The sequence below is a fragment of the Notamacropus eugenii genome, chromosome 3 (assembly GCF_028372415.1).
Source record: "Notamacropus eugenii isolate mMacEug1 chromosome 3, mMacEug1.pri_v2, whole genome shotgun sequence".
Taxonomy (NCBI): Eukaryota; Metazoa; Chordata; class Mammalia; order Diprotodontia; family Macropodidae; genus Notamacropus; species Notamacropus eugenii.
The window spans coordinates 294,899,537-294,923,423 of NC_092874.1; the positions used below are offsets into that span (position 1 = coordinate 294,899,537).

Below are 23,887 nucleotides of genomic sequence, written 5' to 3' on the forward strand. Positions count from 1 at the left end.
CTAGGACGGCGGCCGCGCACTCTCACGGGTCGCCCGGGATGCTCGATGGTCTGTTAATGCGCCGGGGGCGGGGCCGGGGCCTGGGCAGTCTCGCGAGAGCCTGGAGGGGGCGGGTGTGTGGTCCCGCGGCGGCCAGAGCCCGAGATGGAGTCGGAGAGTCTGGAGTCGAGAATCAGTGAGTGACCCCCTCCTCCTCCGAGAGGGGGGCGGGAGCGCGGACCGGGCCGGAAGCGGAACCGGGGGGCGTGCCCCTCCCCCAGCCCCGGGCGGGTCGGCCCCGGCCCCCCAACCCTTCCTGACCCCCCAGGAAGCTCCTCTTGAAAGGACTTCCAGAATCCCCCTCCCCTCCGTCTGCCTCCAGGACCCCCCAAAGGTGCCCCTCGTGTGTCCTCAGAGACTCCCAGAGGGCCCCCCAAACCTCCCTCCTTGTGACCCCAGCTCCCCGCCTTAAACCTGCCTCTGAGACCCCCCAAATGCTCCCAGAAGCCTCCTGATCATCTCCAGCACCCCCAGGCTGCCCCCAGAAAGAGGCAGTCCCCACATCTGTGCCCCCATGACTCCTCCCGTCCTCTCCGAGACCCTCTGCCTGTCTCCCCAAATGTGCCCCCAAAGTAAGATTTTAGCCCCTGTCCCTACTTACACATCAACCCACCGACCTACGTTTTCTTCCACAAACTCCCCATGGCCCCTCAGGTCTCCCCGTAAGCTGTCCCCAGGTTTTCCAGCCCCCCTCTAAATGTGCCCTAGAATTCCTGGCTGCCCCGGCAGTCTCTTCCACGATGCCCTCCCCGCCTGCTTGTCCTCACTAGTCGCTCCCCTAGATCTACTTCCAGCACCCCACCCCCTTCCAAGTACTGCCAGCTTAGCCCTGTGGGATCCACCCTAGATAGGGGAGCTTCCTCCCAAAAGAAACCTTATCCCAGAAGCCTCTGACTCCTTCCCCCCATCCAGCTCTAATCTTCCCCTTGCACACCCCGAGCCATCCCCTCATCCATTCCCCAAATGACTGTCCCCCCCAAATCCTCCCCAAAACACCCCTGCGACCCTCTAAAATCCACCCAGGCTTCCCATTCAGACACATGACAAACTTTCCAGGAAGGAGCCCTACCGTATGTGCCCCAGAATTTCTCTGGCTACCCCCAAAATGTTCTCATCCCTCCTCCACCCACATTCCTGTCCTCACCTCGAGTCCCAGAATCTGTCTCCAGGAACCACACACCCCACGGCCTCCTTCCCAGACTCCTCCACGGTTTGTGTGACTCCTCAAAATTGCCCTTGTACACTTCCACCCCAGAGGCCCCCTTGATGCACCAGCATCCCCCAAATTCCCCTCTACATGTTCATCTTCACCCTACACACTCCCTAACCCATCCCCCAAGAAGGACACACCTTCTTGCCAAAATCTTGCACACTGTGGACTGCCCGGACTTTTCAGCCACTTCTTGGCGGTGGGGAAAAGGGATTTGGGGGAGCTCTTGACCAGAGAGATCTTGGCTTCTCTGGACAAGGAGTTTTGGGAGAGATGCACTCCATAATTTAGGGGGGATGGACCTTGGAAGCTGAGGTATATGGGAGATGCATTGGGGAAGACCCCAACTGTTTTTTCATGGGGAGAATTTAGGGGGAGATGGAGATGGGATAGATTGATGGATATCTGGGGATGCCAAGGAAACTCTGGGAGATGGTAGATTAGGCAGAGTTGAGGTTTAGGGAAGGGCTTGAGTGTGTCTGGGAGTATGGCTCTGAGGATTCCATGTATCTGACCTTGCCCCTCAGCCCCCCCCAAGTTTACATCCTCTGCATTATGCCCCAGCCACCATCCTCATGACTCAGTCTCCACAGATCTATCACTTAGACACATCCCCCAGTACTTGTAGCCACCCCATGTGCCCCTGCCAGCTGCTGTCCCCATTTCTATCGCTTCCTTTCAGAGCAGGTGACGCTAATCCTTGACACACATGCTCACACGCTGCACTGCCCTCCACCCTTTTGCATGTCCTACTGACCAAAAACAGGCCTCTGTCCCCAGTCAGTCAGGAGATGGAGTCTCCTCCTGGAACCCTCAGTGGTCGGAGAGGCGCAGCAGGCTCATCTGGGCTTGGTCCAGCCCATCCTGGCCTGGATCTCAGCTCATCCCCCTCCTGGGACCTATCCCCATAATGGGGTGGAGGGGCCAAAGAAGCCCCTCCTTGATTCAGACTCACATGAGGTCTGCTCCTGGCAGGGCCCAGACCGCTGACCTGGGTGTCTTCTCCTGCCTCGTGCCCCTTGCACCTTGTCTGGGCAAAGTAGGGCAAGCCCTCCCCCCCACACACACACTCCACAGAGCTGGTCCAGTGTAGATGATCCCGCCCTCAGAGCCGAGTCAGGATGAACCGGGAGGAGCAGCTCCTGTTGGTAGAGGGGCTTGCCCCTTACATCTGCCCTAGGAGGTTTTCAGGGCAAAGATCACCATCGTCATCTTACAGATGAGGGAACTGAGACTCAACAAGGTGGAGGGGACTAGCTGTGCGGGGGGTAGGGGGCTCCTGAACTCTTGTTCTGCATTGTGCACTTTATGCAGGGCCTTCTCCAGACCCGGGGGTGGGGAGGTCTCCACCCCCTTTCTCTGTGCCTGTCCTTCCAGCTCATTCTGGCGGAGGCTGAGCTGGTCACTGCATAGCTGACCACCTCGAGAAAACAGCCTTTCTTGTAGGCCTCAGCAGCCTGAGGTCTAGGCCCTCCTAATGATCCAGGGAGCAGCCCCATGAGTCAGGCAGAGTCAGGGTCACTGTCCACAGGGAGAGGTTCAGGGCTCCTACTGGGCTGGGGGGGAGCATGCCGGGAAACCCTCTTCCCTGACCACACCTATCGGCTCTCCCCATGGCACAGACAGAGCTACCAACCCGCTCAACAAGGAGCTGGACTGGGACAGCATCGATGCCTTCTGTGAGCAGCTGAACAAGGAGCTGGAAGGGTAAGACGGCCCCCACCCCAACCCCAGAGAGTAAGAGGTGGGCTGCTGAGGGAGGGGAGGGGAGGGCTTACTCCCCTCTGCTTCCTCATGCCGCAGCCCCAGATGGGTCAGCATCCCCCCAACCCCCACCCCCATGAGGAACGGACACCCCTGAGGGCCTCCTTCTTTGTCTCTCTCTCCTCCAGGCCACCACTGGCCACCCGGCTGTTAGCCCACAAGATCCAGTCTCCACAGGAATGGGAAGCTACCCAGGCCCTGACGGTGAGGACCGCCCAGGAGAGGGGGGCCCTGGTCGGAGCCGCGTCAGTCTCTGGGTGTGCTCAGGAAGGGGGCAACCCAGGACCTCCTGTTGGGGTGGAGAGGTTAGGGCATGATCTCTAGTCTCGGGATAGAGAGAACAGACATTTTCTAAGGGCTCTGTTGGTGCATTTTGTGTTTATATCACGTTCATTGCCAGAGATCCCCTCTCTTCCTCTGCACCTTGTGTGCCTTCCCCCATGACAAGGATTAAAAAGGAAAACACATGGAGCCACACGTTATGGCCCACTGGCCACATGAGCAGATCTGACAGCATATGCCCCCTCCTCTCCTGCATTAGGACGAGGTTCTCCTTTTCCTCCCTTCTCTGGGCTTCACTCATCCTTGTCCCAAGTTCCTAGCCCTAAAGTTGGCTTCCATGGGCATGGGAGGCCAGAGGGTAGGGTGGATGAGAGGAGGCTCTGCAGGGTCTGCCTGGGGGAGGGGAGCCTCCCACTCCCCATCATGTGGCCCAGCCATCCTTGGTGCTCCAAGCGGGGCTTCATGTGACCCTGAGCCATCTTCAGGTACTGGAGACATGCATGAAGACCTGCGGCAAGCGGTTCCATGATGAGGTGGGCAAGTTCCGCTTCCTCAACGAACTCATCAAGGTGGTGTCACCCAAGGTGGGTGCAGGGACCCCCCTTCCCCCCCGATGGGGGCTCTGCTTTGCATCCATCCTGTGGGCTGGGAATGTGGGGAAGAAGCCCTGCATCGTCCCTGGTGGGTGGACCGCCCCCCACAGGGCTGGCGAGAGGCTGGTGGCTGAGAACCAGTCCTGAGATGGTCCCTTGTTTCTCTTCCCCTTCTCTCCCCTCCTGTCTTTGTCATTCTGTTGCCCCAATTCCACATATTCCTCTCTTTGTGCCCCCACCCCGGGCCTTCCACAAATCAGCAGAGATGACCTAAGCGCCTCCGGCTCCCTCCTTTTTCTCCTCCGTCTTTGGAGAAGGAATGGCCATGAGGGATGTGCCAAATCCGAGGACCAGAGGGCTCCTGAGAGAGTTGTGGGGGCAGAGACCAAGTCTGGGGTCCTGGGGCTGGGGGAAGGGCAGAGCTGGACAAGTCAGGGGTCTTCTTCCTCCTCCCTGGGCAGTACCTGGGCACCCGCACCCCGGACAAGGTGAAAGACAAGATTCTGGAGCTGCTTTACAGCTGGACTCTGGGGCTGCCTCAGGAGGTGAAGATTGCTGAGGCCTACCAGATGCTCAAGAAGCAAGGTGAGAGCTCTTGCCTGAGGGTGGGCACTGGCCCTCCCTAGGTAGAAGAAAACCTGAGGGTTGGGGGGAGTGACACCAAACCCTTGTCCCTTTTGGGTTGGCAGAATGGCATGGGTGTCTAAGTGGGCCTGGAGCCTGTGTGGCCTGGGCCTGGTGACAGCAGTCCTGTCTCTGCTGCCCCCACAGGGATTGTGAAGACCGACCCCAAGCTTCCTGATGACACCCCCTTTTTGGCACCACCCACGCGGCCCAAGAACGGAATCTTTGAAGATGAGGAGAAGTCCAAGGTGAGGAGGTTACAGTGGGTAGTGGCCCTACTTTGGGACAGCTTTGCCTCGACCCTCATACTAGGCTCCCAGGGCTTGTGAGAACACAGGCCTGGGACCGGAGAGCTGGAAGAGGGCCCCACCTCATCAGCATCCACTGCCCGACTTTCCCTCTGGCTCCTGTCCCAGGGAGGTCTGGGTTAGCATGTCTGGTGGCCTTGCTGAGAGGACGTGTGGAGAGAGAGGGGCTCACTGTCTTCCCTCTTGAAAGTACTGCAGCCCCCTCTCCAGCTGCCATTGGCTCAGTCTCCTTTTGGTCTCAAGCCTCTGATTCCAGGGTTTGCCCCTCACCCCCGCTCCCAATTCTGCTGTGTCCCCAGATGCTGGCCCGGCTACTGAAGAGCTCCCACCCCGAGGACCTCCGAGCAGCCAACAAACTCATCAAAGAGATGGTCCAGGAGGTGCCTGCTCAGTCCTTGGCAGCTTGCAGGGCAGACATGGGCACAGACAGGGCAGAGAGACTCGCTGCCTTCAGTGTCCATGGGGAGGGGGCCAGAGTAGCACTGGTGGGTGAAATGGATAAGGAGAGGGGCTGCCTGGGCTCCTCCCGGTTGGCTGCAGGACCTGGGGAAATCCCCCCTCTCTGAGGAGGGTGATGCCAGTTCTGCCCTCTTCACAGGTGGGAAGGACCCGAGATCATGTCCAGGAAAGTGCAAAGGGCTGTTGTGACATCTGCACCAAACAGGAGTGTAGAGTCCACACCAAGAATCCCGCACAGCATGGGCCCTCGGGCAAGGGGGGAGCCTTTGACCACACTCACACACTATTACACGTACATATTCACACATATGCTCATACTCACACACTCTCTCTCTCTCCCTCCCTTTCTCCTCTCACCATGAGCTGGCAGAACCTTGCAACACTTTTCCCATCTCTACCACACACACTTTGGTTCCTTTAGGTTAACTTTTCAGCCTTCCATAGGGATGTCTCTTGGCATCATCTCGTGCCACCCCTCATTTTACACATCAGGAAACCAAGGCCCAGAGAAAAGTGATTTGCTCAAGGTTATACAGAGAAAATTGAGATGGGTCAATAGTATTCTGAACTTGGCTCTCTGTATGTGCCCCACGCGTAGTGGCCATTGGCTAGGGGGCCTTCCTAGTGGGACAGGCAGGTTCATGGGGCAGAGAAGGGCTGAGGGAGCCCAGGAGTCCCCCAGGCATGCAGGTACATAGCCATCTCTCTTGTCTGTCCCAGGACCAGAAGCGGATGGAAAAGATCTCTAAGCGGGTCAGCGCTATAGAAGAAGTAAACAACAACGTGAAGCTGCTGACCGAGATGGTGACCAGCTACAGCCAGGGGGAGACCTCAGTCAGCAATGATGAGCTCATGAAGGTGAGGCAGCCCCCGGGGTCCTGGGCCACACCTGGGGTGGGGATGTGGGGAGGTCCTCTGCTCAGTCTCTTAACTTCCTTGTCAGGAGCTGTACCAGCGCTGCGAGCGGATGCGGCCCATGCTCTTCCGGCTGGCCAGCGACACAGAGGACAATGACGAGGCCTTGGGTGAGCCCCACGGATGGGAGCTGTCAGCTGGCGTCCCCCCTCCCGCCCTCTCTGGTCCTCTAACCTCAGGGCTTCACAGATTCCAGGAGCAGCCAGGAGGGGGCATCCATTTCATGAGCTGCTTTGGGCCAACAGCACCTCAACAATGGGAGCTCCAGAAGGTCTCTGTGGTCAGACCCTCCATTGCAGGGTCCAATGAGGCATCGTTCTGACCCAGTCTTGTTTCCATTTACATTTTAAGTGCCTTTTAGGGTGTGAGTAACGATTAGTTCCAGGATATAGTTGGCAGATATCCACATACTAGAAGGCACATGCAGATGTTGTTGGCTAATAACAATCAGAAATGTTTGGAGACCCCTGTCAGAGACTATAGGACTTGAGGCCCAGCCTTGGGCTTTCCGCAGGCCAGCGTGGCAGCCCTGGCTCTGCTGCCTGGGGGCCTGGACGCACCTGGCACACGCCCAAGCCCCTTCTGCACGCAGAGCTTGGCACTGGACACAAAGGGCCGGCCCTGGGTGCCTCACTCCTCTCTTTCCTCCCTCTCACCCAATCCCAGCGGAGATCCTGCAAGCCAATGACAACCTCACCCAGGTGATCAATCTCTACCAGCAGCTGGTGAAGGGAGAAGAGGTCAATGGGGACACAGCCTCTGGCCCCCTTCCAGGTGAGGTGATCCAGGCCACAGGAGAGGGAGGGGCAGGGAGTGGGGAGCCAGACATCTCCAGCATGAGGGTGGGGGAGGTGAAGGACCAGAGCTCTCTTCCTGCCCACACTCAGTTTCCTAGGATGTAGGACTTCTCTGCTGAGGGCCCTGCTGTGTCCTCCCTCCTCCCTGCAGGTAGCACCTCCGCTCTCCTGGACCTTTCTGGACTGGACATGCCTCCGGCAGGCTCAGCCGGCCCAGCCCTTCCCAGCCTCACAGGTGACCTGGCCAGGCCAGAACAGCCCACCTCGCTGTCCCTGCTCGACGATGAGCTCATGTCCCTAGGTACGGATGGTGGGGAGGGGCCCCAGGGCTGGGGTGCAATCCTGCACCCCAGGACTTGGCCCCTCACAAGGTCCTGAGAGGGATCAGGCCGAAGGCAGGGAGGACGGTTTCAGTGTAAAAAGGGAATGGGCTCCTTTGCTGTTCCCCTTCCAGCCATGTGACCTAGTTTCAGGCCCTGATGGGGGGACCAGGACAGGAGGGGAGGCCAGAGAGGCCCAAGGGAGGGGGCCTCCATGGAGGGCCAGCCAAGGACTGGGACTTCTGGCACTCGGCCCTGCCCTGGTGCAAGCCCCCAGGGGCTTTGAGGAGCCCATAGGAAACTGTACTGCTCTGTGTACTCAGGAAAGGCCTCCTAGACTGAGGGGCAGCAGCCAGAAGGCAGGAGGGCAGAGGTAACTTGTTGACTCTGAATCCCTGGTCCTTGCCCTTCTGGGATGGGGGCCTGCCATACTCAGACTGCCCATTGGCAAGCATTAGGCAGCAGGAGCTGTGAGCTCTGAGGCCTGCCTGGGGGGGAGAAACTTGGAGCCCCTGTCACGCTACCACCCAGACCCGGAGCGGCGGGCAGAGCCAGGCCAGGCCTTCCCACTGGAGGTGGGTGGGCAGAGGGGGCAGGTCAGGGTCCTGGGGAGCTTCTGTTTGTGCTTAGGAACCTCTGGGTCAAGTGCCATGGATTGTATGGGTGGCTGCTTCCTTCTGGTTTCTCTCCCTGAAGCCAAAAGGACAGGAACCCCAGAGTGGCAAAACATGCCTGGTTGGGGGTGGGTCTTTAGTCCTTCTCCCTGGGGACAGGACCCCAGGGTCTGGCCCCCCGCCAACCTGAGAAGGCAGAAGAAAACTCCACTGTGGATCTTCAGGTGGAAAGCTTGTCTAGTCCAAGCCTGGCGGTTTACAGGTCAGGAAACCGAGGCCCAAAGAGGGGGGCCACACGTGCTCAATCCATGCTCCAGTTAGGGTTAAGATTCACATCCTTAGAAGTGAGAAGGGCCCCAGGCCCTCGCAGGATCTGATCTGGTCCAGAGCTCCTTCCCAGGCTGTATGTGGAGCAGGGCTAGGCCAAGCTGGCCTCATTGTGTCCGTCCATGAGGAGGGAGGCAGTGAACCATATGGTGGCCCTCAAAGGGTATCTCTGCAGCCCTTCCTGCCCCCCACCACCCTCCCAGCCCAGTCCTGCCTCCTTCCAAGAGGGAGAAGACAGGGGCATTCTCTTAAGAGAATTCCATCCTGCAGCTGTGGCCAGAGAGAGCCTGGTCCCCTGCCCCCCAGTATGCTTCCCCTTCCTTTTCTGTCCCCCCCATCCCCCTCTGGCTTTTGCTCTGAGTTGGTGATGCGTAGAAATAAAGGAAGGGGAAGGTCTGTGGTTCGGCTGGGGTCTGGGAGATTCAGCCTGGAGGAAGCTGTGGGTACCCACCAGCTGCTCTGTTCTGTGAAGTCCTCTCTGCAAGGGCTGCCTGAGCCATGGTCTGAAAATAGTAGCACCCACCCGCCTCCAGAGCTAGTGTTTGTTTGGTGTCTTAGGTTTACAGAGCATTGCAAGGGTCCTCACTTTCAACAAGCCTGGGGGCGAAATGCTGTCAGGAGGCCCATTTTACAGATGAGGAAATGAAGATCCATGGGGTGACTTCCTGGGGCCATAAGTGGCTGAGAAGGGACCTTGTCCAGCAGCACTGTGACTGAGTTGTGTGCCCTGACAAAGGCTCTCCCATACAAAGTTACACTGGGAAGTAGGAAGTTGGGGGCCACCTGCCACTGAGGGACACATCCAGCTCCCACTTTGTGAGCTGTCTGGTTCAGAACAAGGCGTTTTCCTCATTTCTGAAATGAGAAGAATAAACTTTGCTCCAGGTCCTGCGAGGGGGCTTAGCGAGGGACCTCAAAGGGGGCCATGGTGACCCAGCCCCTCAGTAAGCAGCTCTCTCTCGGGGGTGAAGCCTTGCCTGACCTCAGGCTTCAACTCTCCCCACATCGTGTCTGGGCTTTGGGGAGCTCCATCCTTGGCTGTGCCCTCCCCATGATTAAAGATGGGGGTCTCCCCCTTCTCTGCTGCCCCACCTCAGTTCCTTCAGCCCATTCTCTTCTGGTGTGGATCAGAAGTTTTGCAGGTTCCCTTCCCACCCCAAGGACCTTCAGTCAGAGCCTGTTATTCCCCTTGTCCGCAGGCCTCAATGATCCTACGCCCCCCGCAGCCCCAGGCCTGGACACTGGAGGATGGAATAGCTTCCAGGTGAGAGGGGAGGAGGGATGGAGGTCTGGGACCCCACCAGGCCTGTCCAGCCAAAGAGGAGGAACAGCCTCCCCTTGTAACCCGGGCTGGCAGGTGGCAGAGGGCCCAGCTTCTCCCCATCTCCAGACTGCTTTCTCCAGCATTGGGCAGAGGCTCAGATTTGCCAGAAGCCAGGGAGCCTGGCTGCCTTCTCTATTCCACATGTGCTTTTCCTTTACCACACAGTCGTCGGACAGCTCCGAGCTCCCTGGTGCAGCCTCTAAGACTGAGAGCCAGCCGCTACCCCCGCCGCCTCCAGCACCCTCCAGCGGGCTCGATGACCTTGACCTCCTAGGGAAGGCACTGCTACAGCAGTCCCTGCCCCCAGCATCTCAGCAAGTGCGGTGGTGAGGACAGGAGAGGAGAGGCCCTCACTACAGAACTGACTGAGCCACCTACTGTGTTCTGGGGAGGGGGAGATGTAAGGAAGGAGAAGGTGGGTGCCTTCCTAGAGCCGAGCCCCACACAGGGAAAGGGGCCAGTGACGCACAGTCTGACATCAAGGGTATGTGGGTACAGGGAGGAGTGAGAGGGAGTGGAGGCTCCTGGAAGCCTCAGCCAAGGCACATAAGATCCCCCTGACTCCTTTCCGTTGACACACACCTTCCCCTCCTTCCTCCTCTGAAGGGAGAAGCAGCAGCCAGCCCCTCGGCTCACCCTGCGGGACCTCCAGAACAAGAGCACCTCCAGCTGCCCAACACCCAGTATCCTGACGCTGCTTCCCAGCGGCTCCTGCGACCCTCCCATGCCCTCCGGGGCCCCAGAGCTAATGCAGGAGATCTCACTGGCCAACATCACTGTGCCCTTGGAGTCCATCCGACCTAGTAAGTGAGGGTAGGGCTAGGGAGCCCCACACTTGGTCCTGTTGCCCCAGGACCCCTCACCTGTGAGGGCCTCTGCCTCTTCAGTTGTAGAGTGGAGCTGATGGGGCCTCGTGTCCACCCCAGGGGGTGAGGCCCCCAGCCGTTCCTCTTGGTGCATGTGCCCATTATCTGTAGCGTGCCAAAGGTGGCAAATGGCAGAAGGTGGCCCAGGGTAGAGAGGGCCCAGCTCTCCCCATAAGAGAGTGAAAGTTTAGGGATTTCTCTGTCTGGGCCAAGCTGTGTCCCCTGAATATGCCCTCCCTCCCCACTGGGATGCTGCTCCTGTGGACTGGTGGCTGCCCTCCCCAATGCCTGCTCCTTCTTTCTTCTCCCCTGCCCCCATGCCCTGGCTGCAGGCAGCATCCTGCCCGTGACTGTCTATGACCAGCATGGCTTCCGCATCCTCTTCCACTTTGCCCAGGACCCTCTGCCTGGCCGGCCGGACGTGCTGGTCGTGGTGGTGTCCATGCTGAGCACGGCCCCAAAACCTATCCGGAACATTGTCTTTCAGTCTGCTGTCCCTAAGGTGACCTCATGGCTGGGCTGAAGGGTCAGGGATGGGTGTGGGAGGAGGGAACCTCAGACACTGGCCAAAATAAACCTGTCTCTGGGCCTTAGTTTCCACATTTGTGAGGATGTTGGCCCAGAGAGCCTTCCGTTGTCTCCTACCGTGTGAGGTGGGGATGTTGGGAGGAGGTCAGGGACCAAAGGCCAGGACAGGTGACCTGGCCCAGAGTGGCACATAAGCAGGAGGGCACGTGGGGATCACAGCCCCTCTGCCCTGTCACCCTCCCCAGGTGATGAAAGTGAAGCTGCAGCCCCCTTCAGGCACTGAGCTGCCTGCCTTCAACCCCATCGTCCACCCCACAGCCATCACTCAAGTCCTGCTGCTTGCCAACCCCCAGAAGGTGAGAGCGAGGCTTTAGGTGTCCTGGGAGTGGTCAAGGCCCTGCCACTTAGTTGGGGGGGGCCCCAATGCCCTTCTGGACCTCAGTTTCCTCATCTGTAAAACTAGGAAGAGGATGGACTGTGGAGTTTGCTCTCTCCACAGCTCCTTCCCTGGGCTGAGGCCTATGATTCTCTCTCTACCCCCCCCCCAACCCCCCAGGAGAAAGTCCGCCTCCGGTACAAGCTCACCTTCACCATGGGGGACCAGACCTACAATGAGATGGGAGATGTGGACCAGTTCCCCCCACCTGAGTCTTGGGGAAGCCTCTAGAAGCAGTCCAGGGAAGGGAAGGATAAGGATGCTGGAGGCTCCAAGGAGGCAGGCGAGGCCTCCCATCCTGCAGAGTGGGTATGGGGTTCCACCCCAAGCCCAGTCCCTCCGCCCTTCTCAGGACTTCTGCTGCGCCCATTTTCCCCCTCTTCTGGTTAGGACTTCACTTGGAACCCTGTGCTCCCCGGCAGACAGGATGGGGGCCAACTTCCCCCTCTGTGACCATACACACTGGGATTTGGTCTTCTCTCCTTGGTGTTCCTCCATTGACTAGCTCTTCCCCACCTTTCTCTTCCTCTCTCACTGAGTTAAATCCAGAAGGAGAGACCAAGGCCAGGGCCCCATCCCCCCAACACAGGAGCCTCATCTCTTAGCAATCCATCCCTTGGCCAGGGACGTCCTGCTTTGATCTATTGAGATGTGAGAGGATAGGGCAGGGAGGGGGAGGAGTGTCTGTCCTTTCTGGGCTCTGGGAAGGATTTGGGTGTCCCTGACCCAAAGGGGCCCCAGGGCCCTCAGCACCACTGTAGCAGTCCTGGAAAAGGGCCAGGCTGAGGCACCACAGGATGACCCTGGAACTGGGTGGGGCTGGAGCCCTGCTCTCTCATGCCTTATGGGAAGGACTAGCCATAACCCAGGGGTGGCCTTACCAGAGTGGGGATTGTTCTACGGGACCCAGAGTCTCCCCTTCTCTCTTCCCCCTTGGGGGATGTGGGGGCTAGCACCCCCCACAGGACTGGGTTGAATTTGGGGTATTCACCTCCAATTGTTTGCACTTCTCTGGTGTGAGGTTTGATTTTCTTTCCTTTCGTTTGAGTCGATCTCTGTCCACAGTCTGGAGGAGAGTAGGGCTGGGGATGGGAACCCCCTGAAACTCATCTTCCTCCACCTCCCATTTGTCTCCCTTGCTGCAGCATTGCTGAGAGGAGCTGGGTGGCAGGAGGGGGCAGGTCTAGATCAAGGTCCCCAGATGGGATGGGAAGGAATGGCTGGGCCCAGATCATGTCTTGGTGGAAGGATGGTGACTCCTGGGGTGGGGGTCTTCCTCATGGATGGTCTTAGGTTTTCCAAGCAGCTTCTCCCTTGCTGGGCTTCTCCATGTATCTCTTCTGTTATGGGCCTGCAGGACTGCCACCCTGGGCCTACCCATGTGTGGCTCTCGTAACCACCTGTGGTCAGGAACTCTGTGCTGCATTGAATGTGGTGTATTTATGGGATATAATAAAGAGTTCTTTCCTGGACCCTTTTAGAATCGCTGAGACTGGTCAGCTCTCCCACAGCTCTGAATTCTCCTGACATGGTGTCTGTTCCAGATGTCTGACCTGTGGTCTCTGCAGGGGAATGGGAAGGGGACCTCTGACCTCTGCTGTTTGCGAGTCACCTGGGGGGAGAGTCTGTGCTGTGCTGTGCTGGGGACAAGAGGCCAGAATCAAAGATAACACTAAAGTTTCACTTAAGAAAGATCAAATGAAAAGTGGCGGCATGAACAGAAATAGTGAAATCAAAGAAGTGGCCCTCACAGCCAGCTGTTACACTTCATACACTTTGCTCCTTCTCCAGCCTGAATATTCCAGGAGTCTTAAGGTTTCCCTGAAACCTCATCAGATGAGGCGGCTTCCAAGCCTTCTGTTGACATGGTCCCCTCTCCCGGATATTTTGGCTTTTCAAAAAAGATGTGATACCATCACTATCCCATGTGCTCCAGGGCCACCCGACCACAATAGGGGGATGCCTAGGAGGTTGCCCCTGACAGCTTTGAAGGTCAGGGTTGCCATCAACATCCAGGAAATGCTGTTGGCTTGTGTTGAGCTGCAGAAAAGCCCATGTAAAAACCACTTCTTGTTCAGTCATTTCAGTCATGTCTGACTCTTTATGACCCCATTTGGGGTTTTCTTGGCAGATTCTGGGGTGGTTTGCCATCTCCCCCAAGAAACTGAGGCATCCAGGGTAAAGTGACTTGTCCAGGGTCACACAGATAATTAGAGGCTGTTTTTGAACTCAAGTCTTTCTGATTCCATGCCCCACAAGCTTCTGCACCACCTCCAAGTAGAGTCAGAATTTGAAATCTGTGTCCTCACTTCTGTAGGAAGGGTGAGCTTGGAGAACCCTCTCACCTTAACAACCTGCCCCCTCAAGAAGTGGGGCAGGAGGTTCCCAGGAGTGGGGAACTGTTCTTGGTTTGAACTGGCAGCACCCACTTGTGAGTTCATGTATTCATACCCTTAGTTCTCCTACCTCCAGGCTGTACCTCACATCTGCAATGTTCTCTCCCATCACCTTGACTTCTTAGCCTTCAGGAGACCTATCCTGGTTCCCCGGTTGTGAGTACTCCATCACCTTCTCCATCAACCACTTCCCACACACACACCACCAGGAACTCCACCCACAAAGCCAGTCACCTCCCCAGAAAGACAACTGGGACTCATTTCAATTCAATTTTTAGTGTCCTCAGTTTTGTATAGAATTCATGCTAGGGACTGAGAAAAAATCTAATATGCCACAGTCCCTGTCCTCAAGGAACTCACAGTCCAGTAGTGGGATAAGACAAAAACAGAGTAGAATACACTGTGATACAGAAGAGATCCCAAGGAAACTGAAGTGTACCCTCCTGGCTGAGAGAGAAGGTCTTTGCTAGCTGGAACAAAGAAAGGAGGCTTCCTGGAGAACGTGAAATATGAGCTGACCTTTACAGGATGAATAGAAATTCTATAGGGAGAGCAAGGGTGCTCCAGGCATCAGGAACAGCTTGAGCAAAAAGCAGGGAGGTGGGAAATGGCAGTCATTAATAACCGAGACTTGTCCTGTTTGGTCAGTGTAGGATGTATCGAGAATGATAGGAACTTGTACTGGAAAGTCTTGAACTTGAGTCCAAAGTACCTGAGCTCTACTTGGTAGGCAAAAGGAAGGAACATCTGATCTGCCACAGGAGGCCATGCAGCAGAGCCCAGTTCTTTTCCTTTTAAAAAACATTTTTATTGGTACCTTGTGTTTTTACAGCATCTAAATTTGCTCTTCAGTTCTTTTAAATTTTCATTTGTTTCAAAATTCTCTCCCCATTGAGAAGAAAACAGAAACAAAACTCATTACACATGTAGTTATGCAAAAGAAATTATTAACCTTAATTCCCATTCCCACCACTAAAAAAGAAGAAGGAAAGAAAGATCATAGGCTTTGGTCTAGATAAGGCCATCATTTCTCCCTTTGAAGGTTTTATCATGCGTCTTTCAGAATTGTGGGTCTTTGTTTCCTTGGTTTTTTTTTTCCAAGCTCAGAAATTAGGAAAACTAATTCCCCACTGTGGTGTAGAGCCAGACCCAAGCCTAACTGTGAAGCAAAAAATGATGGAATATGACACCTGGAAGGAACTTTAGAAACCAATCTAGTTCAACCCTTATTTTATAGTAAGGGAAACTGAGCCCCAGTGAGTTTAATTGCCTTGCCCAAGGCAATTAGCAGATAGCTAGAATTCTGTGATCTTATTGACCCATCATGGACAGGAAGATATTAAGCAAAGTAACCTTTGGGAGACTCAAACCAAAAGGGAGAAGAATAAGGGGAGAAGGGAAGCAAGATTTGCATTCACTGGGGTTGGACTGGCTCTCATCAGATTGGAATCTTTTAGTCTCGGGAGCATACTGCTACCTGCACAAAGTTCATGTTCTAAGACTGAAGAGTATGTTGTCTCCTAATGCAGAGCTCAAGACCCATGTTTACTATTATAAACCTGAGCCACACAAGCAACACCCTTTCTTCTCTGTATCCTATTCCATGCAACCTCTTATTTACCCAGAAAAACCTACTCCCTCAGGAATTTTTTACCTAAACTAGATAGATAGATAGATAGATAGATAGATAGATAGATAGATAGATAGATAGATAGATAGATAGATAGATAGATATAAATAGATAATTTATAATATGTACACATATTCACATATATAACTTTTAAAATGATTGGCTTCCTCTGTAATCCTATGTAATGTTGTACACTTAAAAGCCCTGATTCCAAGAAGGACCAGGACCAACTGCCAGAGAGGTCCAAGACATGTGAAAGGGGAAGAATCTCTGCTCTAGATCACATCTCTGCAAAGAAAAGAGCCCTTGGCTGAATTCACAGGCATCATCTATTCCAGGGCCCTCCCTTCTCTGGAGAAGTGAAAGCTGATGTCCAGAGAGGGGAAGTGAATTACCAGGGGAGAGACTGGTATCCTAGACTGGGAGTCACAGTACCAAGCTTTAATTCTGTCACTGTAACCTTTGGCAATATCATTCCTCTTTTGGGCCTCAGTTTCTTCCAAAAAAGTTAAGGAATTTAAGTATGTGCCCTCTACTGATCCGTTTTGAACATGCCTCTAGTTCTGACATCCTCTGTTCCAGGTCCTGATACTGCCTTTCTAAGGCCTCTCCCTGTCCTGGCATCCCATGTTCCAAGGGTCCTCTAACTGATAGATGACAGGAGCCAGAGTTGGGTTTACCTTCTCATGCCATTAGTCTGTCCTCAATTTTTAAGTTAATCCATCCCTGTATCTTACCTGGACGATGTCACTTACTACTGCCATAATTACCAGCAGCTGCCATGCCCAGTTAGGAAGCATTTGCCCAGGTATTGCTCATTTGAGAAATCTGAGGCTGGAGGATGGAAGTCTCAAGCCCCAGCCCTCGCCTCCCCCAGATGTTGTGAGGTAATGAGAGGGAGAGAGTTGAGAAGCTGGGGAATGAGTGAGATAAAGAGTTGATGAAGAGAGAAAGGGGAGGCTTTTTTTAAAACATATTTTTTCTGAACTTAACAAACATAAAAGAAAATGAGCCATTCCCATACACAAGGTAGAAAGGGAGCTGGGAAAGGATTATATGTGAGCCTTCCATCTCTTCCCTTCTGCTTGTTTTTCCTTTTAATTACATAAAAAATTCAGCATGTCCCTTTCAAAGCTGTCCTGTTTGTCTCCTGTTCCACACACTTAAAAAAAATGCTTTGATGACTCCCCTTTTTTTTAACCCTATCACTACTCCTCCTTCCTATCTCCTCTCACCTTTGAAAAAAGTGAAAGAAAAAAAAAAGCCTTTGTAACAGATCTATGTAGCCAAGGGAAATAAATCCCCACATTGACTGTGTCTGGGAAATATGTCTCACTGCACTTTGAGCCCATCCAATTGGTGAATTTGTCAAAGAAGACCTGGAGGAGAAAGGGGGAGAATCTGAGGAAGATGGAGAGCCAAGGGACTGAGTAGGGGAAGATATGTTTATGGGAAAGTTGAGAGGCTGTGGGCATGAAACGTTGCATACGCTGCCTGACGTGGATGTGTTGGTTGGTCAGGGGAGGAGAAGGGTAGAGGAATATATCAGGAAATGAATGTGATATACAAACAAGAGACAGCAATATAACTTTTTATACATTTTAATTTCTATCGTTTGTTTTTACAACACCTTTATTTCTGAATATATCCCTTCCCTTCCCCTTTCTAGACCTTGTAACAAGCACTAAAAAAGAAGAAAGAAGCCTTTTGGCAAAACTGACTATGAATCTGACAAAGTATGCAATGTTCCACATCCATAGGCCCCCACTTCTGAAAAGAAAGGAGGGAAGTCTGTTTCTTGACTCTTCTTCCAAGACAAGAAATCACTAAAACTTGGCATTACTAAAACTTATTTAGAATTTTAAAAAGAGGAAAAATACATATATAAGGGAACAAGAATTTGGGGCAAAGCCCTGACCATGCCAAGGGTATGGCATTTCCTTTAGAGAAGCACTGACCACAGAGAAGGTTCAGATAGGGAGTGGACATTCACTTAATCAAAGATTCTCCAGTTTAGGAAAGGGCCTGATTGGGAGGAGTCTGATGCCCTGGTCCTTTCAGAATAGCATTCTCTTTATATCCAACTTTTCAGAGATGTATTTATTGTGTAAAGTCTGTGTAGTACTTAGGTCCTGCCCTACCCACAGCTGTTTGTTCCATGAAAACATGTCAATGCCTCAGTTTCTCCACATGCACATACCATTGGAACCCAGGGTTACTGCTGCCAACTCATGTCTCTGGAGTGCTTAGGGAGTCTTAAAAACAAGATGCAAATAAAAGGTGTTCCCAGGTACCTGGTGATTGGAAACTGAGTCATCCATCCAGAGACTGACACTGAATGACTTGACCTGCCCAGGTGGGGAGCACACCCAGGTCCTTGTCATCAGGGCCTAATAATAATCCTAGCTCACATTCATCTGGGGTTTCACAGTTTACAAAATACTTCCAGGCCAGTACCACCCCTGCCTCACTGGAACCCAAGTTTAGGGATCATTGGAACTCAGGGAGTGGTCCCAGGGAAATTCCTCCCCTGTTGGCTAGCCTCCTTGGGGAGAATTCATCATTTGACAGTTGGGGATATTGAACCCAGGAACATGAACTGACTTGTACCAAGACCCACCAAGGTGAGCTCTTCTCCCATCCCCAAATCCCTCTCCCCACCCAAACATCCTAATTGTTGTCGCCTTAATCAACAAGTATTAAGGGTCCATTCTATCAGCTCCTTTCCTCACACACAATATTCTACCTCTGAGATTTTCCACAGGACCAGTCCTGGAATAAGTGTCCTCCTTCACCTCTCATTTCCTTCAAAGCATACATCTCCCCTCTCCATGCCTCTGCACAGGCTGTCCATGATGCCGGGAATGCCCTCCCTTCTAAACCTCCACCTCTTGCAACCCCTGGCTCCCTTCAAAGTTCAGCTCCTTGAGAGACTGGATATATCAGGCCATATTTCATGGCATAGCAGAAGTTAGGGAATATAAGGGCAGCATTATCTTAATGTTTTACAGACTTAGACATTGAAAAGTGACTACCTAGGAGAACAGAATTTGAACCTAGGTCTAGTGTCCACAAAACCTTTCTCTCTTCCTTTGATCTAAGATTTTGAGGGGAAAAGGTGAAAGCTCTGAGTGTCAGCTTGAAGCAGAGTTGGGGGTCATTTGTGGCTCTGATGAGGGGCATCAGGTTTTTTCTCAACTTTCAGACACTGTGGACCTCAATCCATCCTCCTAGTCCAGAGGATAGTAATCAGAGAACAAAATAATGACAAGGAGATTTCTTTGTATCAATCTTGTGATGGAAATGATAGATGTAGGAGCTTTGGGGCAGAGGCAGAGGGCCAGAGTTTGAATCCAGCCCCCAATATCTGGTCCCTCAGACCTTGCAAGGGACATAAGCTCTTGTCTTATCAGTCCCCATTGTTATCCCCCACTCTCACACAAGTGCTACCCTTCGAGGTCTCCCCAAATTGGGAGGGATTTAAACCAATGGAGGTGAGAGTCACTCTCTGGTGGAAAACATCCTCGCCCTCTTCATATATAAGATTTGTGAAAGTCAATCTATATTTAGGGCTTAGAGGCTCACAGTTACCCTGTCTGGTAGGTGGGGGCAGGGTAGAACACAGGATGCATTTAGGATCATAGAATTTAGTGTCTGGAGAGTCTCCCTTTCCCTCCAAAGAGATGGAGCCCAACTATAAACTTTAACAGAGGGGGAAACTGAGGTTCAGAGAAGGGGAAGATCAAGACTAGCATCAAAAAAGTAGTTAGGAAGGATAGCCAGAAGCCAAATCCTCTGGCTGCCACTATCCTGCACTGCTTCACCAAGGAAGTGATGCCCTGTCCTGCCCTCAGTGCAATGCCAGTCTATTGGAGAATGAAGAACACCTAGGAAACTGTTCTGCAGAGATCATAATGGGATACATCCAGACTTATCAGTATTATAGAAGGTCAGGGGAGGAACCAATCAGTCTGGACTAAAGCTGTCAGCTTTGGAAGGCTTCGTGAAGGAGGCAAGATTAGTTTGTCCCCTGGAGCATAGAGTCATCAGTTTTCAGATAGAAACCTTGAAGAAAGCTTTCCCCATTTTCTAAAAGAGGAACCTGGGACACAGTTTTTGTGAGGAGGCAGTATGGAAAGATGGCCTGGGGGTCAAATTGTGGCTCAGCCACCTATTCCCTGGGCAAGTCATTTCTCTCTCAGTCTCAGTTTCTTCTTGTATAAAATAAAGGGGTTGGACTAGATAGCCAATAAGGTACCTTCCAGTCTAGAGTTAAGACCTTATAACCTAAGGCTTCTAGGCTGTTTCATCTGGAAGCATCTCCTGAGGTTGCCTAGTCTGAACCCAGTGAGGTAGACTCACTTTACAGATAAATAAACTGAGGTTCAGAAAGGTCAAAGTAGCTTGGCATAATGGAAAGAGGAGGTTTGGAGTTTTGATTCTGCCACTGATGAACTCTATGGCCTTGGGTGTCTTATAATCTCTCTGAGTTTCTGTTTTTTCATCTGTGAAATGGGGGCAGTAATCCTCCTGAGTAAAGGACTTGGTAAATCTTTAAAAGGTGTAGAAACACAAGTTTTTATTCTTTTGCCCAACATTATATCCAGATCATAAGCAGCAGGACTGGGAGCCCAGATAGTCTAATTTCAAGTCCAGCAGGTTTGATTTTCTAAATCATACTTTGTTGACTCTTTATACAAGCATGAGCCAGGCACAGAAGATATGAAAAGGAATGCTATCCCACAGTCTATGTTCTGCTTGAGTATGCTGCTTCCCTTGGGTCATATGATATGATCTGGGGGTGAAAAAGCAGGGCCAGAACCCAGGAATTCTGAACTCCCTTCTCCAGTCTAAACAGTCTATACTAGACCAGGATTTCACTGTCTGAAGTCACTCTTGGGTCCTGGTACTGTGGGATTTCTTCCAGGAAGCCACATCATGATGTGGAGATGACCCTGGGTTCATAGATGATATTACATGTACTGAAGTACCTACTATGTGCTGGGGAATACAAGGACTGCTCAAAGACCTTCCATTTGCTTGGAAAGGCTACCAGCCACCAGTAGATGATGGACCATGTCTGTCAGCCAAGGATTGACTGAGTCATCTGTTTCACCTTCATCTTCCCCCATCTCGGATTCCCCATCTGCCTCCTAGTTCTAAATCCTATGGTCCTAAACCCATGGTCACGGAGTGAGGAATATTGTACCCACAGAAGCTCTCGGAAGCCAGTTGCCAAATCACCAAGGCCTCTGTTAAAACCACCCCCACCCCCACAAAATCAGAGGTGCTTGAAGTAAACCATGAGGCTTAGAGCTAAAAGGGACCAAAGAGCTTATCTAGTCCAGAGCTCTTAACCCAGGGCCAGTGAACTTAAAAACATGACAACTCTCTCAATATAGTTGCTTTCCTTTGTAATCTGGTGTATCTTATTGTGTATTTAAAAACAAGATTTTAGGATGGGCTCCACAGGCTGACTGCCGAAGGGGTCCAGACTACCAGATAGACATGAAGAACTCCTTCATTCATTCAGTCCCTGCATTTTACTGAAGACAAAACAGCAGCCCAGAGAGGAGAAAAGGCCCTCTTGTCCAAGATCCCACAGCCAGGGAAGGAACACTCAGAATTCAAACCCAGATCCTTGACTCGAAATCCCAGACTCTCACCCCAAGCAAGTGCCCGGAAGCACGAGTTTCTAACTGTTAGAACTAAAGCAGCAGTGAGGTGATTTCAGCCTCCTGGGGAAGTTAGCTGGGACCCGCCCTTTCTTCCTTTCAGAAAGGCTTCCACTCTCCACTTTTCAGTGGGGGAGGGGAAACCTCGCAGCCCGTAGGCTTCTTGCCTGTCCCCCCGCCTGAGCTTTTGATCCTCCAGCAGGAGCTCCCTTGGCCTCTGGCTCTGTTTTCATACCCCTTGGAGATCTTTGGGGCTGGCAGGAAGTAGTTAGTCTGTGACAGTCTTCTAATCAGCATCTGAGGCCTCCCCACTGGGGATCCTGCATTTCCACTGGGGAAAGACCTGGGGTTGGAGGGACCACAGTTCAATACTCTGTTATTATTTGCGGGGTGATTTGGGGCAGCTGTCTTACTCTGGGTTTCACTTGCTTCATTTAACATAAAGGGGTTGAACTAAATGTTTATAATTCATGGAAGGGATCTCCAAGGTCAAATACTCCATCCCTTTCATTTTACAAATGGAGAAACTGAGCCCCATAGAGGCAAAGGTGACTTATCCACTGTCAAAGAATCATAAAATGAGAAGTTAGAAGGGACCTCAGAAGGCATCTGGTACAACCTCTTCATTTTACAGAAAAAGAAACTGAGGCCTAGGGAAGTTGGACGTTTTGAGCAGGGTCCCACAGTAGTAAGAACAGGGGATTGAAGCCAGGCTTTCTGAGCGTGGGCCCAGGACACCCTTTCCCCTGCGATATCTCTCTCCCTAAGGCCTCCACCCCTTCCAGTTCTAAATATAAGACCCCATGATCCTTCCTCTGATCTGGGAAGTAAGGAGAAAAGGAAAAGAGAGAAGAACCAGAGAAGGAAGAATCAGGATTCTGTGATCAAATAGATGAATATCAGGCTCTCTGGCCACACTGAGCAGCTCGACTAGTGGGGGGTGGAGACTCAGGCTTGTTCCCCACTAATTCGCTGTGTGCCTTTGAGAAAGGTGCTAAGTGCCCCTCACCAAATTTTTCTAGAGTCTAGACCTTTGTTTTCCCATCTAGAAAATTAAGGATTGCATTGTGGTATTGTTAACCAGATCTGGATTGGCGGTGGTTGGGTCGGATCCTGGGCAAGTCTCTGCTCATCTTTGGGCCTCAGTTTCCTCATCAGCAGAATGAGGGAATTGGGCCACATGACCAGTGAGGTGCCCTGCAGCTGTGACATGTTACCTATCTCCTGGAAAGTTAATGAGGTATTAAGGGGAAGGAGCACTGGCCAGAGCTCCATGAGCTAAAGGAATGGTAGAGTCTAGATGAGGTTTGGGGGTAGGGTGAGAGGAATCTATAGCTCCCACTTCCCTCCCCAAGGGGCCCTGGTGGGAAGTCCCCTGGGGTCAGTAGCATATTACATTGAGGCCCACTTCCTCTTCCTGGTGCTTGGTGCACACCCCATGCTGCCGGTGCACACCCCGTGCTGCCGTTACTCTCCCTTCGAGGTCCCAGCAGTCCCAGCAGAAGATGGGAAGAGGGGGGCACTGTGGCTGTGTGAGACATGAAACATCTTTAGGAAGGAAAGCCCAGCTCTTCAAAAAACTCAGTATCCCTGAACTTCTGTGAGGTCCAGGATATGCCCATTTGACAGATGAGACTGAGGCTCAGAGGAGGGAAAAGACTTGATAAGAATCTGGCAGTCAGGTGTAGAACCTGGTCTCCTGGTCCCATCCTCTTTCTTTCTTTTTCTCCTTTTTAAGGTAATCTTAGTTTTAGATGCCTTACAAATTTCTTGAGTAGCCACTTAAGGTTTTATATTTGCAAATCTTCTGAGATATATATGTAATTCTCCCTATTTTATAAATGAAGAAACTGAAGTGCAGTCATAGGAGTTCAGATCTAGAGTTGGAAGGAATCTTAGAGGTCATTAAATCTTATCCCCTTATTTTACAGATAAGGAAACTGAGGTCACAAAAGCAATAAGTGGCAGAAGTAGGATTGTGAAACCCATGACCTTTGACTCCAACAAAGCTCCCTCTGTCCAGGGTCACAGGTGCACTGTATGTATGTAGCCCATCTAGTCAGGGCCAGAGTAGAGTCTACTCTGAAGATTGTGACAGAGAAGCTGTGAATTTCAGCTCTGATATCTGTTTGTCCTTCACTGCCATCAGAGAAATGATGACATGACTTGCATTTGACTTTTGTTTTGAGTGAGGGAGGGCTGCGCAGGTCACCAGCCTCACTTCTCCTCCAGAGCCATCTGAATCCAGTGACCAGATATTCATCAGGATGACTGGGGATGACTCAGGATGAGAAAATTGGGTTTAAGTGACTTGCTCAAGGTCACACAGCTAGTGAGTGTCAAGTGACTGTGGTGAGATCTGAACTCTGATACTATCAGTGAGACTGAAGCCTGGGTCCCTCCTGTTCCGATTTCTCCTTTTATCACAGTTAATAACATGTAGTCAATGCATGTTGAATCTAATGGGATCAGGCCAAAGAAAGCAGATGGGACTCACCCTGATCCTCTGGTTCCAAGTCAAATTGTCCCCTCATAATTTTTATCTGTCCCCCAGAGTTGCTTCCAGTGTAAGTGGGGATGGAGATAAGGAATAGGAAATGCTGAAAACACAAACTGGGAAAAATAGAAGGTGGAGGTTAGCCCACCGATTAGAATGTGTGTTGGGGAAGGGACAGCATCGTCCAGACAAGATCCCATGAATGGAGGGATTCTGGTCATTGAATTTGAACTGGAGAGGGCTTAGACATTATTTAGATTGAAGCCCCTTCATTTTTGCAGAT

The 23,887-nt window shown here is 52.3% G+C and overlaps 1 protein-coding gene across 2 annotated transcripts; it reads left to right on the top strand.

The window, feature by feature from the left end:
- Positions 1–11: 11 nt before the first annotated feature.
- GGA1 (golgi associated, gamma adaptin ear containing, ARF binding protein 1) lies at positions 12–12,878 on the top strand. 2 transcript variants are annotated; one of them, XM_072655983.1, is made up of 17 exons: positions 12–175; positions 2,872–2,956; positions 3,142–3,217; positions 3,781–3,879; positions 4,350–4,473; positions 4,660–4,760; positions 5,120–5,200; positions 6,000–6,137; positions 6,223–6,304; positions 6,861–6,968; positions 7,143–7,292; positions 9,452–9,516; positions 9,742–9,902; positions 10,183–10,379; positions 10,775–10,944; positions 11,216–11,326; positions 11,527–12,878. In XM_072655983.1, exons 1-17 carry the CDS (start codon positions 145–147, stop codon positions 11,635–11,637), a joined length of 1,890 nt encoding a protein of 629 aa, XP_072512084.1. In that variant the 5' UTR covers positions 12–144; the 3' UTR covers positions 11,638–12,878. The 2 variants fall into 2 exon arrangements, with proteins under 2 accessions (XP_072512084.1, XP_072512083.1); XM_072655982.1 differs by lacking the exon at positions 12–175 and adding an exon at positions 373–611.
- Positions 12,879–23,887: the final 11,009 nt, after the last annotated feature.

Coding starts and splice junctions, on each gene's coding strand:
- GGA1 (XM_072655982.1), top strand. CDS start 554: ATGACTCCTCCCGTCCTCTCCGAGACCCTCTGCCTGTCTCCCCAAATG. Junction 7,293..9,451: donor CGATGAGCTCATGTCCCTAG/GTACGGATGGTG, acceptor CCTTGTCCGCAG/GCCTCAATGATCCTACGCCC. Junction 9,517..9,741: donor GAGGATGGAATAGCTTCCAG/GTGAGAGGGGAG, acceptor TTTACCACACAG/TCGTCGGACAGCTCCGAGCT.